The sequence below is a fragment of the Alligator sinensis genome, unplaced genomic scaffold (assembly GCF_000455745.1).
Source record: "Alligator sinensis unplaced genomic scaffold, ASM45574v1 scaffold242_1, whole genome shotgun sequence".
NCBI classification, from domain to species: Eukaryota; Metazoa; Chordata; order Crocodylia; family Alligatoridae; genus Alligator; species Alligator sinensis.
The window spans coordinates 297,750-317,156 of record NW_005842320.1 but is presented as its reverse complement, the minus strand read 5'-3'; the positions used below and the strand labels follow the sequence as shown (position 1 = coordinate 317,156).

General features: G+C 42.3%; 1 protein-coding gene across 4 annotated transcripts in view; it reads left to right on the top strand.

Annotated features, from left to right (window-relative positions):
- Positions 1–19,407, top strand: part of CHM (CHM, Rab escort protein 1) — a 148,747-nt gene that overhangs the window by 34,634 nt on the left and 94,706 nt on the right. For all 4 annotated transcript variants that reach the window (XM_025209963.1, XM_025209964.1, XM_025209962.1 and 1 more), the window contains exons 3-4: positions 5,419–5,491; positions 8,200–8,324. In XM_025209963.1, coding sequence (XP_025065748.1) covers positions 5,419–5,491; positions 8,200–8,324 — 198 coding nt within the window. The remainder of the gene's footprint in view (positions 1–5,418; positions 5,492–8,199; positions 8,325–19,407) is intronic.

The window sequence follows — 19,407 nt, the reverse complement described above, 5'->3', positions numbered from 1 at the left end:
TCTTTCCCTTGTCCCTGATGCTTACACTCCTTCATATCCTCATTCTTTGACCCAGAACTTTCTCCTTTTGGCATACAGGACTCTCTTCTTTTTCTTTTTCTTTTTCTTTCTAGCAGCTACAGTTTTGTACTTCTTTGCCATGTCAATCCTATCCTCCACCTTCTACTCTTACTCACAGACTTCCTATACATTTCTACATAGAGTTCAGATCCCTTACCTGTGTCTTTAATGCTCTTCTTGTTTAATTACTTGTTGTCTCCCATCATGCCTTGGTTTCCTTTATCTACTTTTCATGTCTGGTTGCTCTTCTTTTCTGTACGTCTTTCTTTGCTTCTCATACCTTTACACTTAGTTTTAAGTGTCGTCTGTCTTTAAAACTCCACTTTTCTTTTATAGGAGCATCCCAAATTTCTAAGGTGCCTACCAGTTTCCAACATCAGATATTTTGCAATCTGTTCTCTAATTCTTTTTACACCTTGCTGAATATATTGGAGCTTGTCAGTTATAATACAACTTGCCACAAAATTTAATTCAGGTTATTCCTTTCAAAGCAATATGAACAGTGTAAGAAGAGAGGGGAAATAATGCTTCAAAAGAAGTCTTGGATTACCTCCAAGACAAGTTTAAGAACTGTTTTAACTCTAGGTTAGAAGCCTTGGGCAGAACATTTTCAGTAGGTGCCTTTTAACCTTGGAAAAGAAAGCCATGTAGTCATGTAGTTTCAACCAAAAGACTATAGAAAGAATACTTCTGGTTAAAATCTTTCTCTTGGGAACCAAGGAGCCTGTCATTCCATTTAACCGTGTCTTGGAGCATGTAACTAAGGCAGAGTAGAAATTTTCTAATAAATGTGAGAAATTCAGTAAGTAAAGCATTACATTTTATGGGTTTGAAACTGTAGTCATTTTGTCTCCAGATCCTTAAAATCGATGTGGCAGTAACTTCCCTTGCAAAAGACAGCTATTCTGATGGTAGGAGACTCTTTTCCGAGAGATCAAATGCAGGATAGACACATACAGGCAGCTCTCAGGAGAAATCATGAAGCATCAGCAGCTTCTCTTCAGACATCAGCAGCTTTGACTTGTTTTACCATGGCTATTATGACATGGCATTCAGAAACCCAGTCTTCCTAACAGACATCTTCTACAAAAGGCTTTATCTGCTGCTGCTTTTGTATTACATGCTATCACAGTTGTTCCATCTCTCTCAACTTGATGCATCTCTTCAAATGAAAATGCTACATGCTACCTTTAATTGAGTCTCAGGAAGAGCTGATCAGCAAGAAATAATTGCACTCTCAACAAAAGTGTTTTAGGCTGAGATATTTTTTGAATGTTCAGGAACCTAGAAAAAGTAGTTAAATTATTTAGCAAATGGGGAAACGTAGGATCTGGATCATACAACATTCACAGAAGTGATTCCAGGTTCCTCTTAAGGGCTTTAGATACAAACTTAAAAAATCTGAACAGAAGCCTGGTCCTTAGTTAATCGCAAACAATAGAGTTTCATTTGACTAACTGAACATTTTACATAATACAAGTTTCGAACAAACTGCACTTGGACAGGTATGTATTACAGAAGGAAAAAAATACTCTGGTCTTCAGTTTCTGTGAGAAAATACAGTAATTTATCTGCAGTAATTTAGATCCTTACCAATTTAGATAATTGAACCTGTTCCAGGGTTTTCCATTATTAATCCATTTTTCTGTAGTCAGCTAAAAGGGAGGATTATAAGCCTTAAGAATTGTAAGGACATGTGCAATATAGAATTGGACTGTTGGCATTGATACCATCAGCACTATTTGCAGAAGATCTCGATTTGAAGTTCTTTGATCAATCTTAAAAATAGTAAATGCCTATCTACTCTGAGATGACTCCTTAAATTAAACTATCAGAGTTGTTTTAGTAAGTCTTTTTTCCCTTTTAGATTTGCTTCCTCTTTAAGGATCCTTACCAAGGACTTAGCTTGTATTTGTGAGAGCTAGAAAATCCATCAATACTTGTACAGCATCATTTTTGGAGTATTTAGGAATCATTGACAGATTATGATGATTCATCGCATAATGCAGGGCAACAGCCAGTTCATTAAAAAACATGGAAAAAACATGTTGTTTTCTTTACAAAAGAATTCTTTAGAAGGCTGTGACATTAACTTGGGGAAAAAGTTTAATTCAGAGGAAAAGACGAACACGGTTTATTTTGCAGTAGTAACATTCATAATTGAAGAAATCATATCCTTGACTAAATATTGTTCAAGACTTTATTTGAAAAAAACTAATCGCTACACTTCAGTAAGAAGACAAAAGATGTCTCAAAGGGCACTCTAATGACAAACATAAGAGAGAGCTTTTATATTATTGTAGCTCGATTTTTTTCCTCCCCCACAGAATGTTTCATCCTTTATGATAGCATATTGATAATACTTGTTTCTTTTGCTGCAGATGTGCACATTTCAGGTACTCCACATAAAGGAAACATAAAGCTCAACAAGATTTAAATTTTGGAAGGCCTGTCTTTGTTTTATGCTGATGTTTTGTACATTTTCTGTGATTGATGCCCTTGCTTGTTGTGACAGCCAGATTATATTCCTTTCAAGGAAACTTGTATTTAAAGCAGAAGATTCTCTTGTCCTTCTCTACGCTTTTTTCTTTTTAATTCCCAGAAGTGATAGATTATATAATTTATGAATATTGGATTTGTTTTGATAATATCTCACAACAGAAAGAAACAAAATTAACCTAATTTCCACTGTTGGAAATGAGGGCATTTTTGACTGATCTTTATAGAGAACTGAAAGGGTACCAGGCTATTTTTTAGTGGGATTCATTCTGAGGGAGTCTGGGAGTCATTAAGTATGTTTGAGTCTCATTGGATCGTATTGATTCCAGATGAGAATCATGTAAATGTTTCCTAGTTTTTTGTTAAAGTCCTTAATAAATACTCATTTTCCTAATAGCCCAATGAGGCAAACAAATATTTGCTCCGTTTTACAGTTATTCTGGGTTTCCTGATTAGTTACAGCTTTGCAGTGGCTTTGTCTGTTTAAAATGAAAGACTGGAGGAGAATTTACATTAACATAGGACCTCTGAGAGAATCAGCTCTAATCATAAAGTCTTAAACTATAGATTCTGTTATTAAGCTCAACTTTTTAATTCAGTGATTAGTGAATTTTCTCTTCTCTTCAGGGAAAACGTCCTATTTATGTTCCTTACCATTTCCCTTCAGGAGCTGAAGGACTTTTTTAGGTCAGTTTCTAGTCGTGAACAATTAGACATTGTTTAGTAGACATCTGTCTTTCTTGTGCTAACTAAGCAAGATATGGTAGAGCATCACCCTCTGGTACTATAAAGGGACTGACACCCTTAATGAAGTCTTTGTCAGTGCATATAACTCTTTTGGAAAACATCCTCTTTTAAATAACAGAACTGAACTTGAAGACTCTTTTTAAACTTTTATTTTTTCTAATTTTTGGAAACAATGTGATAAAGACTTCTGTTTTTTGAGGATAACTGTTAAATCACACAGAGGGACAGTGCAAACTATCTTTGCATTATTTGGTAGGGTAAAAAACCCTTTGTTCTTCCCAAACATTAGTCTTTAATTCATTCAGTAATTTTTAACATTCAATAAAGGTGACTTTCAGTGTGACATCTTCAAGGAGGGGGAGAGTAAATATTTCTTGGCGTGCATTCAGTGAAGCAGAACAAATTAAAAGAAAGTAGTTATTTTGGCATCCCCAAAAGTATGTGTAATTCTAGAACTTTTTCACAGCTCTATGAATAGAGCTATGTACCCCCAATAGTTCATTTGATAACATATAAATACTGCTGAGTGGAAAATAGACTTCCTTGTTTTGTAATAAAATTTTTACAGTTTATATAGATAGCTACAGTTCTGCACATGTAAACGCCTTGTTGCTACCCTGTGTGAAGCAGCTAGTATTCGCTTTGGTTACAAATTTGGCCGATTCGAGGGACAGTGATTCAATTTGATGATTTGAATCACTGTCCCAAATCGATTTGGCCGAATCTGATTAGGAGATTCGGCTGCTGCCAAATTGGCCGAATCTCCAAATCAAACAGGCCCCATCCCCCACCCGGCCCCAGCATCCCGGCTCGTTTGAAAAAAAAACCCAAAAAAACAAGCCCTGCATGCACTGGCTACTGCCAAGTGGAGGGGCGATTCCCACTGCCACGCATTGCATGGGGGGGCTCTCCCATGAGCCCCCCGATCCCTGCCTGCTCTCCCAGCCCCCCCCATGGCTGCCCCATCTGGCCCCAGCTCCTAGCTCTTTAAAAAAAACACAACCCCCCCCGATTCAGTGGCTCCTGTTGGAGGGGGAGGGGGGGCAATCCCCACTGCCCTGTGCTGCATGGAGAGCTCTGCCACGAGCCCCCAGAAGCCCCGATGGCCACTGCAGCAGCCAGTGAGTGTGGGGCTTTAAAAAGGCAAAGGAGAAAAAAAAGCTGGGACGCTGGGACCAGGCAGGGCAGTCATTGACAGGGCTGGGAGAGCAGGTGGGGGTCGGGTGCTCGTGCCAGAGCCCCACACGGAGCACGGGGCAGTGGGGGGGCAGCGGAGATCGGCCCCTTCCTGGCAGCAGCCGGTGAGCGTAGGGTTTTTTTGTTTTGTTTTTTTAAAGAGCTGGGATGCTGGGGCTGGGCAGGGCAGCCATTGACAGGGCTGGGGAGCGGGAAGGGGTTGGGGGATGCTCAGGAGGCTGGGGAAGCAGGCAGGGAATGGGCCTGGTGGGGTCCCCTCCATGGTCTCCTCCCCGTGCTGCCAGTCCCCCTCCCCGCCCCCCTACTTAATGGCATGGAGTCTGGGTCCAAGTCCCTGTGGCGGCGAATGGGGACTGCCTGAATCTCTGAACTGTCTGAAGCTCTCTGAATCTTTTCTGAATCAATTCAGAGAGCTTTGAATTGATTCACACCTTTTTATTCATCTCCTAATTCAATTCAGATTCGAAGATTCGGCCGCCGAATCAGGCTGAATCTCCTTCAAATCGAATCAGCACCTGAAGTTTCACACAGCCCTACTTGTTATGTTTTGAGCTTTTTTTTGCTTAGATCAGTGGTTTTCAAACTTCCTAAAGTTAGGGGCTTTCATAACACTTTTTTTTTCTGCCATGGAACCTTTACCCCTGGCTCCACAGGCCGCGTAAATCAATATGGAGCCAAGCAACCTGGCCCAGCACAGGCGGTGTGCTGCCTCCTGAGCCCCTCCAGCATTACCCCGAGTCTCTTTGTGAAATCCCTGTGGCCTGTCATGGAACCCCAGGGTTACACAGAACTCAGTTTGAAAACCACTGCTTTAGATGGTGAATGAACACTAAAAGTGCTATATTTTTAGTTTTCTTTCCACCGAGTTAAATTATGTTTATTTTTTAACTTTTTAATCATTTTTTTCTTTTGCAGGAGAAGTTATTATGGAGGAAACTGGGCAAGCTTTAGCTTTTCAGGATTATTGTCTTGGATTAAGGAAAAACAGGTAAGGAGCCAGAATTAACTTGCTAGCATCTTATTTTCATGAAAACATACTTAAAAACAATAGAATAAGTAACTAATATTTTTTAGACACAATACATATAAGAAGAAGTCTTCTGTATTCCATTTTTTACACATAGTAAAATAATCTGATATTCATTTTAACTCTTAAACTAAATTATTATGACTATTAATTAACTTCATACTCAGATTATCCAAAGAGCATTTGAGGCATATCTTGATAAGATGTTTTCTATTTAATATGCCACTAACTTAATGCTTAGTATTAGGAGTGCAAATAAGGCCATGTTGCCGTTTATCAAGTGTTATAATGTTTGTTAATTCACTGGATAATATAATATGTATATATATGTGCATTTGCTCATATGTGTCTATTAATTGATTATGTACATTTGCTCATATGTGTCTACTAATTGATTATGCCAAAAAGCAGCTGTATGTTATAGGGTTGTTCAGTGACAGAAATGTTGAATTGATACCATTTTCTACAAAATACATCCATTTTTTTTCTTTCTTAATATTGTTGCTCTTTTTGACCCAAGTGGTCTTGTGAGTGTGTTCTCCACTGGAAAAAATGGAGGGAGTGAAGTTTTTTTTTTATATGCAATCCCATTTATTTGCCAAGAATAGAAAAAATATCCTGTTTTGGTGAACATAGGAGGAAGTCTCTTTATAGACAGTATTCTTCCTTCTGTGGAATTTTCTGCTACTGCTTTCTCTAGGCATATCTCTTCATTCAGAAATAACCAAGGGAGTTGACAGATGTTAGCCAAGTCCTTTTGTGATAACAAGACAAGCTAAGGAAAAACAGACTACATGAAACTACTGTAAGGTGGATACATAACTGGTTGGATCATTGTACTCGGCGAGTAGTCCTCCATGACTCAATGTCTAGTTGTGGGGAGGTCACCAGGGGTCTGTCCTGGATCTGATGTTGTTCAACACCTTCATTAACGATTTGGATGATGGGACAGAGTGAATGCGTAGCTAATTTGTGGATGACACCAAGTTGGTGGAATTGTGGGCACTCCAGAGGGTAAGGGTGGGTTCCAGAATGACTTTGATAGACTGGAGAAATGGTTCACAGACAATTAGTTGAGATTCAACAAGGACGGTAGAACTGCATGCTCAAATACAGATGGGAATGATTGGCTAGGTTGGAGTACTGGAGAGAAGGAACTGGGGGTTGTGGTGGTGGACCATAAGTTGCATACGAGCTAATAGTGTGCTCTTTGTTTCCAAAAAAGCCAACAGCATCCTTTGTTGTATCAACAGGAGCATCACTTGCAAATCAAAGGAAGTGATTCTTCAGCTGTATTCAGCACTGGTGAGGCCTCACTTAAAATACTGTGTTCAGTTTTGGGCCTCACACTTCAAGAAGGACAGTTGTCCAGTGCTGGGCAACAAAAATGATTAGGGGCCTCAGTGGCAAGAATTATGAGGAAAGGTTTTTTAGTCTGAAGAAGAGAAGACTAAGGGAGGATTTGATAAGTCTTCAAATACTTGAATGGTGATTAGAGAGAGGATGGAGATGGGTTTTTCTCTGTGGGTGAAGGGGGCAGGACTAGAAAAAATGGCCTCAAGCTTCAGCAAGGGAAATTTTCAGGAACTTTGATTGTGAGGGTGGTCAGGTATTGAAACAGCCTGCCTAGAGAAGTTGTGGAATCTCCATGCTTGGAAACTTTTAAGAGCATGTTAGACACTTGGCTAGGATGGTTTAGTCAAGGATGATCCTGCCTTGAACAGGGGCATGGACTTCGTGAGGTCCCTTCCAGCCCTACTTTTCTGTGATCCTATGAAATATGTTGTATGCTTCTGTGCTACTTTTCATAGTTTTGTGGAGAGATACAGGACTGCTCTTTAGATGTACAATTTCATTTTTAAGATGTCCAGATATGAAAATTCTCCCTTGTATTCTTATTCTTGGTAGGTTGCACTGCTTTGCCAGTGACACATTTGATAAATGTTCTTTATTTTGGAAGAGCACATTAAACAACATAACAGCACTTATACATAAATGAACAGTGTGGCATTGAGAGGGAAAATACTACTCATGTTCTTATCAGGGAGATGTTTCTTCCTAATTTCATCACATGATTTATGGTACATTTCTAAAGTGGTTACACAATTCTCAAATCGTTTCATTCCTAAATCCCTCTGAATTCAAGGTTTCTGAGCCAAAATATAGGGACCAAATATTTAGCCAAAACATGAATTGTGAAGAGGAAAAGCCTCTTATAAGTTTTTAGTATTTACATTCATGAGAATATATATGCATTTTATTTTAGTGTTGTAACGTCAATATTTTCTTTTCAAATTTGAAAAAAAATGCAAAAAGTTAAGGTATAGTTTAAGGCAGGGCAGGGAAGGTATCAACTATAACATTGGTAGAAAGCGGTGTTATGGCACTTAGAACACTTTTTTACCACAAGCAGTTATAACTGCCAGCTCATTTAGTAAATACATCTATCATGAACAGAGGAACATGCTGTCTAGATGAATTAAAATCTGCCTTTATTTGTGGGAAACTGCATTTTTAAACTATAAAATTGCATATCATTTGTTTTCATCATATACTGCAATCAGTGCAATTAAAACGTTCAGGTTAGTTTATTTAATAGCCATTGGTAACATTATTAAAAAATTTAGGGCACTCTTCCAAAATCCTATCATTCTATATTTGTTTGTAAGGAAAAGACTGAGGTCAGCGAAGAAAGCGAAGACTGGAGAAAATTGATCCTTGAAACAGAAGAAGCTATTTCTCTTAGCAAGAAGGATACAACCATTCAGCATGTAGAAGATGTCTGTTATATCAGGTAATTATAAATATGGAAGTTATAAACACAATGTTCTTAATAGATGTATGTACTGTGGATGAATTATTATATTATGATTTTAGTTGTAAGTAATTATTTTTCCTTTATTTCCTTTTGAGTTATGAGAGAGCCAAGAATTGCAAAATGCTTTGCTAAAGAACCCTATCAAATCCCTTGAACTTTAGCAGAGTTGAATGACACTTTTAAAGATTTCTTGCAAAAATGATATTATAAAAGTTGTTGGACAGTTTAATTTTGGGATAATAGTCAATACATTTCTCATAAGAAAAGTGTGTTTGGAATTGCTCACTAGTTATAAACTTTTCTGTCTATTTGACTGTATTTTCTCATTCTGCACTCACTTATGTACTAGGAAATAATTTTTACAAAAAAATGGAGCCCAAACATGACTCTTCAAAAGTATAATAACTGAAGAAAAGGCTAAATAGGAAAACATATTTCTTAAAAAAAAGTTGTATGTAAGATCAGTATAATATTTTTAGATTAAAATATCTAAAAAGGGACCTGGGGGACCTTATTGCTATGGCTGGGGAGCCTTTTTACTGTAGGGTAAAGTCAGCTATTATTCGTATCTATGTCTACTTTGTGAATCAAAATAATTTTGTTTTCATTTGACTTCCAACAAATAGATACTTATCTTGTGTTCCTCAAATAACTTGTGTTGCAATAAAATGGATTAGGATGCAGTAGTACCTGGTATGTGTCTAAAACATGTTTGTTGCATATATTTGTGTGCACATATATGTACGAAGACCACAGAACTAATCTATTAAATCTTGTAATTTGTTACAGCGCAAACAGTATATCATTTATCAGCCAGTTTAGGAATCAAATATGTGTTTAAAACAAATTTATTTTTATTTTCTGATGCTAGTTTGACATCTAAACGTGATTAATGATTACATGGCTAAAGGTTTTGTTTAAAATGAAGGAAATTTAAAATCAGCATCTTGTATAATACTGATTAAAAACAAATCAGACAGTTTAAAAGTTAAACTTTTTGTCAGTTAAAATACTGGCATAACAAAATCTAAATTTAATACATAAGCATAATAATGTTGAGTGCATATAGTGTGAACCTCAGTTTCAGAATTGGATAATCCTGTGCATTTAATTTTGTTTTATACTTCTTGCATTGAATTATACTTTTGTTCTTAAGAGGTTTTAGTAGATATCTTGTCAGTTTCTGCTGAATCATTTCACACTGAACTGGGTGAAGCATTGAATGATTTTCATAAGGTGACACATTTTATATTTTAAACCTAAAAGGTAGGAAGAGAGAGTTGAATGCCGAAAGGTAAGTAATGCAAGCTGAAAAAATCAAGGTGTGCAAAGTTGACAGTCACATTATAAGAGAAACTTGATCAGATTCCAGATTTTAAAAAATTGTTTACATTTGTGTAAAAATCCTTCTAAAATGTCTGATTCTCACTTTAACTATTTCTACCTTAATGTCACCATAAATATTCTTAATACTATTCCAATAATGGTTTTAAGTGTTTTATATATTACTAATTGCCTAGGTATGGTGAAATAAGAGTGTTAATCACAGCTGCTTCAAAAATAAGATGACTAAAATTTTCAACTGCTTCACAGTTTGTGAGTGTTACATCTGAACTTTCACATTAGTTCGAGATTTTTTGTTAAACACACAATTCAGTCTAATGCATCGAACAGCACACTGCTAGAAAGAACTGGTGTTGGATAAAAGAAGCAGTTTACAAACCAACTTTAAACTTAGTGGAGAGAGTTGATCAAGGCACTCCAGACAGTTTACATGTTCTGGGTAGATTTTTGTTGTTGTTGCTTAACTTTTATAACTCGTATGAAGTAACCATTAAACATTTATTCTGAAAGAATAAACAGCTGGGTAGCAGTATAATATATACTGTGTGAAACTGAAATGAATGGCCTCTGAACAAAGTGCATCCATCAAAGGAAAAGAATACTGTCTCTACAACAAGCTGTATTGAAAAAAGGCAAATGGCTGAAAAATAAATAGTGAACACCTGTGCTGAATAAATTAACCAGCTGGTTGGCAATTTTTCATTTGACCTATCTGAAGGGGTGGCTGTTACACAGTATTAATAAGGCACATTCATTTTAAGATATTCCTTTGTTACTACCATTAATTGATGAATAGTAGTAGATAATAATCAGAATTTACACAACAGTTTTCCTGCAGGCACATCCTTTTTTATGAATTAGTGAGAAAAAATGTCTGTACAAAAGTTTAATTTGAGTGATTCTCTTTTTTATAGACAGTTGTTACATTATTCAGGGGAAGTTATTTCTGTAGGAAAGATGTCATGAGTTTGCTTTTTGTGAAAGGTTTGGCTTTTACTGTAAAATTAGAAGGCCTGCACATTGTTCAGATATTAATTTGGAGCAATTGAATAGAATTTAAAAATATGTTAGCATAATGAATCTACCTTCATGAACTTTGGTGTATCAAAGGGTCCTGCCACACACTAAAATTAAAACTGGATAGAAACCAGCTGTAGAGTTGGTATAAATTTTCAAGCACTAACTTTGTAGGTGGTTAGATGTTTTTATAGTTGGATAGTAATTTTTATAGTGTGATAATTACTTTGCATGTGTGGCTGGTCTAAATTTATTGCACAGTTAACCAGTTAATTACATAATATATGTAATGTGTAGCAGGGTCCAACATTTCTGGTTAACTATGATTTCTGCTTAAAGTATGGTTGGCTTATGAAAGGTTGAGGGAAGGGCAGAAAAATTGGATCCAGTTAGATTTACACTTTCACTAAACCTGTATTTTGATTATGCAGAAATTTATAGATGGAAAATGCTGCCAAAATGAAGTAAAACTTGTGGCTTCTATACTGGCTTTTTTATCATGTTTACACAAATGTGTAAACATAATATTGAATTATGGAGATGAATTTCAGAACCATATTAAATTGATGGTCGCTAATATAATCCTCAAGTAGGAGACATTACATTTTAAAACGTTTTAAGGGGCAAAATCATACTGTTCTTATATTTTTTATAGATGATTCATAGATTGTAAAGTGCTAGAAGAGACTTCGCAAGATCATTGGGTCCAGCCCTCCTGTACTAGGCAGGAAAGACAACTGGGATCAGGTGCCCACACTGAGGAGACCGTCCAGTCTCACTTCTTTGGTTTTGTTTGAGATGCATCGGTTGATGCATGCCAGAATATTGTTTGCCCTGATAGCTACAGCATCTCACTGATGGCTCATGTTCATACTATGGTCTGTTATTATACCTAGGTCCCTTTCAGTCGTGGTGCTAGTCAGTTCAGTGCCACCAAGCCTGTAAGCATGTTGGTGATTGTTTGTCCCCAGATGGAGCACTTCACACTTCTCAATATTGAACTTCATCTGATTCTGATCTGCCCATCTTGCCAGCCTACCTAGGTCTGCCTATATCTGCAGCCTGTCTTCAAGCATGACCACACTCCCCCATAACTTGGTGTCATATGCGAACTTGGCCAGTGACCTCTTCACCCCCACATCCAAATCATTGATAAAGATATTGAAAAGCACTGGACCAAGCACAGACCCCTGAGGTACACCACTGGCCACTTTTCACAGCACAGATCTGTTCATCAGGACTCTCTGGGTCCTACCCCACAGCCAGCTTCCTACCCACCTAACTGTTGAGCAGTTAAGCCTGCAATCCTCCAATTTTCCCATGAGAACATCATGGGATACCAGATCAAAGGCCTTTTAGAAGTCTAGGTATACAGTGTCAACCTCCTCTCTGTCAGCCAGGTGGTGAGTTACCTGGCCGTAGAAGGAGTTGAGATTGGTAAGACAAGACTTGCCTGCGATGGAGCCACGCTGGCTGTCATTCAGAATCCTACATTCTGCAAGCCTATTGCACATAGACTGCTTGATTAATTTTTCCAGGATTTTCCCTCAGCTAGAAGTTAGGCTAATTGGCCTATAGTTGCCCAGGTCCTCTCCTCCCCTTCTTGAAGATGGGCACAACATTGGCTCTTTTCCAGTCTTCAGGGACTTCCCCCGAGCGCCACGAGTTTTGAGAGAGTTTTGTCAGAGGTCCCGTGATGACTTTGGCCAGCTTCTTCAGCACTCTCGGATGAAGTTCATCCGGTCCTGCTGACTTATAAATGTCTGACTTTTCTAACTGATCATGCACCAGTCAATGTCAATAGTAGGAAGGCGGTCATTCCCACCATGCCCATTCTGAACCATATCTAGTATGATTTTGCCCCTAGTCCAGTGAAATACTGAAGCAATATAGTCATTTGGGTGTTCAGTTTTCTCCTGAGTGTCAGTAACCAGCTGTCCTGAGTTGTTAAGCAATGGCCCCACATTTCTATTTGTTTTCCTCTTGTTCCCTACATGCCTAAAGAAAATTTGATTTCTGTTGCTAGTTTAAATTCAGTCGCTGCCTTAGCCTTTCTAATCTGCTCCCTACAAGTGCAAGCTGATGTTGTATAGTCCTCCTTGGGGACTGTCCCAAGCTTCCATTGTTTGTATGCCTCTCTTTTCTTTTTCAAGAGGATGATGTTACCGATATTAAGCCAAGAGGGCTTACCAGCCCTTCTGCTACCTTTCCTCCTCATGGGAATGGACTTCTTTTGTGTTTCGAGGATTGTGTCCTTGAGAAATGACCACTCTTCATGCACTCCTTCCACCTTCAGTCCCTGGTCCTGCTCCCCCTACTATTGCCCTGACCCTGTTGAAATTGGCTTTTTGAAGTCCAAAACTTCAACCCTGCTATCCAGTTTGACTGCCTTGTGATGGACAGTGAACATGATGGTTTCATGGTCACTGTTGCCCAGGCTACCCTCTATATTCAAGTTGCTCACCAGATCGTCTTCTTTGGCCAAGACCAAATCTAGGAGAGCATTGCCTCTGGTTGGCCCATGCACTTCCTAAGTCAGGTAGAGCTCTTCAGTACAGGTCAGGAAGCAACGTGACTGATCTGACTTAGCTGAGTGTTCCTCCCAGGAGATGTCTGGGTAATTGAAGTTGCCTGTGATGACCATGTCCCATGCACATGCAGCCTCTGCTAGTTCTCAAGAGAACTCCACCCCCAGTTTGGTGGTTTGTAGTATACAGTTAGGTCTCTCTCACCTCACTCTGCTCTGTAGTTTGACCAAGAGGGTTTCAAGCCACTCTTCTTTGGAGCCATTGTTGGCCTTGAAGGAGGTGTACTGCTCCGTCACATAGAGAGCTACATTTCCACCTTTCTTCCCTACTCGCTCCCTTCTGTACAGGGTGTAGCCCTCTATGGCAGGGGTGAGCAATTATTTTGGGCGGAGGGCCGCTTACCAAGTTTTGGGGAACTGTCGAGGGCCTCATGGGTAGCCCTGCCCCTTGACAGTTGCCTCACCTCCCGGTCGCCATGTTGGAACTGGAAGTCCTGCCCCTGACCTGTGACCTTTGCCACCAGGAGTCCCTCCCCTTGCCTTTTGGGAGGAAGAGTGCTGCAATCTTGAAACCAGAAAAAACCCCAAATCATATTCAAAATAATAAAACATCTAGTATAACTTATTTTAATTTTATTTTAAAATATTTTTGTATAGATTTCTGTGTTTATGATGTGTATCTAGAGGAGACTGCATACTAGCTCAAAAAACAGTCCTACTACATGCTGTGTGTGGGTGGTAAGGGGTTGTATGAGGCAGGGTGTGGTTGGGGAGCGGGGGTGTGTGTGTGTGTGTGGTGGGGTGTGGGTATGGTGGGTGGGCTGAGAGAGAGAGCTACTGGGCCAGGCTGCTGGCTCCATTGCTTAAGGCTCTTGCGGACTGCATGTGAGCCTCACGAAATGCAGCCAGGCAGACCCCGCGCCCAGGCTTCACACTCCTGCCGTCCCAGCCTGGGTCCCTGCCAGCCCCAGGGCACCTGCACAGGCTCTGCACCCACTTGCTGCCACCGTTTCCCTGCTTTCCCTCCTGCACGCTTGCTCACCACTTCCCCCACCACTGCCAATTCCCTACAGCTGCAGTCACTTCCTGTGCTGCTCCCTGCTGCTGCAACCCCCACCCCTCCCTATGCCATTGCTGCAGCCCCTGCTGCCATGACCCACACTGCTTGCCATGACCTGCATCGTTCCTTGTGGCCCCCACCACTCCCTATGACCCACACCACTCTGCGCGCCACTGTAGCCCCTGCTGCTCGCCAGGCCACTCCCCATGGCCCCCACTGCCACAGCCCCCACCATTTAATGCTACCGTAGCCGCGACCCCCGCCCCCACTGCTCACAGTGGCCACAGCTCCTGCTGCTCGCCATGGCTGCGGCCTCTGCTGCTCGCTGCTCCACTCCCCGTGGCCCCTGCTGCTGTGGCCCCCACCACTCACTGCAGCCCCTGCTGCTCGCTGCACTGCTTCCTGTAACTGTGGCCGCTGCCGCTCACCACTGCCGCAACTATGAACTCCCTTCCCCCTCCCCCCCATCTGCTGCTTCCTGCTCTAGCTCCAGCCCAGCAAGCACCATGGGGCTCTTGACTGCTAAGCAGTTCACAGCGGTTTTCTCCCATCCCTCCATCCAATCTTATCTTACTTTCCACTCAGGTGGAGGGACGTGGGGAACAGCTCCAGGGTCTCAAGGTCAAAAGCTGTAGAGGCTTCCATTTCGGGGCTGGAGGTGGGAGGCTAGGGGTGGGGTGGAGCCAGGCCCTTCTTGCTGCTCAGCCCCTGAGTCCTGCCTTAGGTTTCCCCTGGGTCCTACTGCTGCTGACTGCCTGTCATCTTTGCCCGCAGGCCATATTTTGCCCACCTGTGCTCTATGGCTATGTTCCAATTATTTGAGGAGTCCCACCAGGTCTCCATAATCCCTACTAGATAGTAATGCTCACTGGAGAGTCAGAGGGCTAGCTCCTCCTGCTTATTCCCCATGCTCCTAGCATTAGTGTACAGGCACCTGAGTCCTCCAATTGAGACCCTCCATTTCCTGTCACACTGAGGGAGAACCGTTCCCTCAGCTCTTGCAAGAGTGGCTCTCCTAGTATCCCCAACTTTGGCACTTTCTTGTACGCTGGTCCCTGGGCACGCTCCAGGCAGTGTTTTCCCATCCCCCGGCGATCTTAGTTTACAGCCCTCTGTGTGATGTGGATGCTGTCCCTTCCCAGGAGTGCTGAAGTGTGCGCTGTGGTTTTAGAAACCAAAGTCTTCTTGATAGCACCACCACTAGAGTCGTTGGTTCACATTCTTACCTCCTAGCTTGGTGGCCCGCAACCGGGAACATGGAGGAAAATACTATCTGCGCCTCTGACCCCTTGAGCCCAGCCCCCAAAGCCCTGTAGCCACTCATGACCTGGTCCAGATTACTCCTGGCTGTGTCATTCATGCCCACATGGATGAGGAGCATGGGGTAGTGGTTGGAGGGCCAGACAAGCTTAGGGATCCTCTCCGCAACATCTCGGGTGCAGGCCCCAGGGAGGCAGCAGCCCTCATGGGCTAAGGGGTCTGGATGGCAGATGGGTCCCTCAGTACCCAAAGGTGGGAGTCCCCCACCACCTTCTCTTGGGGGTGGCAGTTTGCTAACTACCCACCTCCTCCTCCGATGTCTCCATTGGAGCCGCCTCATGTGTGGTGAGGGGAGCATACCTGTTGTGCAATGCCAGGGGAGGGGCTGCCCTAGCCCTGCATATCCTGGAGCCTGAGATGACCGTCTTCCAGGTAGCTCTGGGTGGGTATTTTTGGCCAGCCTTCTTGTTGGCCACTTTCTTCCTATCTTCTCTTCTTCATTCTTCAGGAGAAGAGCCTGACTGTAGTAGTCATCAATCTCCTGCTCGTGGACCCTGATGGCACGAGGTCTGCCTACCTGGGTCTGGAGCTCAGTCACTTGGGACTCCAGGGACTTCACTTAGGAGCATACACCACAGGTAGGGGTGACCTTGCTCCCATTCCCAGTTGCTGGCAGCCTGTGCCAGGCAGCCCCCGCAGCCTGGTGCCAGGGGCTCCATCTGGGTGGAGGCTGTAACCATGGGGTTTGTCTGGGTGTTGGCCTCTGGTGCAAAGGAAGGGAGCACCAGTTGGGGCCAAGGCGGGAAGCCATGAGGTACAATGCATCCCCACCATTGTATGGTAATAGGCTATGCTACTGCCTATGAACTGGCCTGCGAACTGCCTGCAAACTGCTGTGAGCTTCTATCCTTCTCTCCTTCCTCCTCTTGCCTCCAGCAACTGCCTGCAAACTACTTCCCCTGTTTGCAGTCCCTGTTCACAGGCTGCCTGGTCACTGACTCCCTGGTTATTTGGGGAGTCTCGTTTTATACGTTCTGGGCCTGGGCTGACTCAGCCCCTTTGTTAGGGCTTCTGTCAGGCCCAGGCAGCAATCATACAGCAATCAGCAATCCCACAACAATCAACAATCACACAGCAGTCAGCAATCACTCCCAGGTTCTCAGAGCATGCACCCCAAGCACACACAGCCCACCAAACACACACTCAGCAAAACCAAACGCACAGGCAGCTGGATCACTTACCTTTCCTGGGCAGGATCTGGTGCCTTGCTTCTCTCTTTCTGCTCTCCTCCTTCCTCCTCTTGCTTCCAGCAACTGCCTGCAAAGTGCTTCCCCTGTTAATGTTATCTAACTCATCTTCATTAAAATAAAAATTATACATATTGTAACATCTGCTTCAATACCGCAGTCATTTTAACCCTGTCCCTATGAATACTGTTTAGTCTCATATATGTTATTTTTCATCTATCTGTTCCCATACGAGTGTGTATATAATCTTGATAGACCATATCAGGGGTTGCCAGCTGGGGGTACACATAACCCTGGGGGTACTTGGAAAGGGGCTAGGTAGTACGTGCAGGCGGGGACAGAGCACCGCCACCCCGCACTGCCGCCTCCCAGGAGCAGACCTGGGTGGGGGGCGAGGGTAGTCGCTCCCCTCTGCGGGCCTCACTGGTGCTGCCTAGCTGGCTGGACACTGGGGGTGGGGGAGCCTTGCACATGGTGGCCGTCACTGCCATCCACCACCCTGCCCCACTGCGTGAAAGCCCCCCTGCTCCTCATGTGGCTGCCGCCACCCCCTGAACCCCACTCTGCCAGAAGTGCCCCCAGAAGAGGTACACTCCTAAAAAAAAGGTTGAAAACCCCTGGACCATACAATAAACATGAGCCACTAATGCAGTGCCTTGGCCAGCAAAGCAAACAAAACACTGGCATGCATCTACTGATGCATCTCAAACAAGACTAAATTGTCATCCTCCTGCTTTATTCGGCCTTTGTGAGGCTGCAGCTGGAGTACTGCATCCAGTTCTGGGTACCACACTTCAGGAAGGATATGGAGACGCTTGAGAGAGTCCAAAGGATGGCTATGCATATGGTTAGAGGTATGCAGAACAGGCTATACAATGAGAGGCTTAGAGACATGGGTCTGTTCAGCCTGGAGAAGAGAAGACTCAGAGGGGACGTGGTGGCAGCCTATCAATATATAAAGGGTGCATATCAGGGACTGGGAGAACATCTGTTCTCCAGGGTTTCCTAGGGGAAGACTAGGACTAACAGCCATAGATTGCTAGAAGACCACTTTAGATTAGTCATAAGAAAAAACTTCTTTACAATTCAAGTATCCCTGGTCTGGAATAGACTTCCCCCGGAAGTGGTACAAGCACCTACTCTGGACATCTTCAAGAAATGCCTGGATGCTCACCTTTCTGGGGTCATCTGACCCCAGCAGTCATTCCTGCCCAAGCGCAGCGGGGCTGGACCTGATGATCTCGACAGGTCCCTTCCTTCCCTTAACAACTATGAATCTATGAATAACGTTTGAGAGAGTTGGTTTTAAACAATACCCTTAGATGAAGTGATCACAAGTTAATTCAATATAATTAGAAAGATAAACAAAAACATGTTGGTAATTAAGTTTTTTATTAGAAAACTGGCTTGCAAAGTCAACAGGAGAAAGGAAATAAATAACTGTGAAAGAGGCTTAGGATATCTAAACAAAAGGCTCTAAATTTATCAGGAATTTGCATCCCAAGCAGAAGTGAAGTTGAGTTGAACTTTGAAAAAGAAATTTGGAAGTGGAAAGACAGAATGCAGGGCAGGGTGGCAGTGTAGACTGATTTGTTCAGAGATGCATAAGCTTTCATAGGCATCACCCTGCTTTGTCAGATGCTAAGAAAAACAGAAAAGAATTAGGCCAGGTCACAGAGCAAAGATAATTTAGGTATGGCTCCGAACTAAATGAACACTTTGCTTTGTTTTTTCAGACAGTTGACAATGAAGAACACAGAAACAGGCAGGATGGCCAGTAGGAATGTGTGTATAAGAAATGGCAATTACCCCATCCAAAGTGGAAGGAAAACTGTGTTCAGTGAGCTCGTATTAAGAGAATTCAGGTCTCTATCCAAAAATAATTTCTATCTCAGTAATGAAAGAGCTGACACATAAAACTGCAAATGCAGTAGCAAGATATTTTAATTAATTTGATTAATTATTTATTTTGGTGATAGCAGTGGCACTGTCTCAGTTGCAGTTGCAGAATAATAGGCAGTAGTACCTGTATTGAAAACTTGATTTACTGTGGAGATTCCTACATTCCTGTGGTGCCATCTTTACAGTTGTATAAAAAAACTACTTCCAGAACTGACAGAATTGCTTGCGTTTTGGTCCAGATCTGAATATTAACTGTTGCTCTGTTGTATAATTTTGGTGGAAGGTTCTGTAATTGGATTGCAGAGAAGGGGCAAATGCTTGTCCAACAAATTTAAACAAAAAATGATAATGAAAATGCTACACCTATTTTTTATTTATTTATTCATTTATTCATTTTTGGATTGCTGGAAGTATTGCTGGTAGAGAGTGGTAAGTGTAGAGTAGGGCTTTCCAACTAGTGGCTTGCATGTTACAACCCTCTGGCCTGTGCCCAGCTATCACTTCATCATTGTCTCCCAGCTCCCCCTCCCTCCTTCAGCTTTTATTGCCTGCTGCTTTCCGGGAGTGGGGGAGTGCAGCACGGCATGGCCCGGGGAGCTTAGGGTGAACCTGAGACCTTGTACATGGTGCAATAGAGGGAGGTGCACCCACAGGGGCATGCAGTACAGCAGTGGGGAGGGATGCAGGCTTTCAGTGCAATGG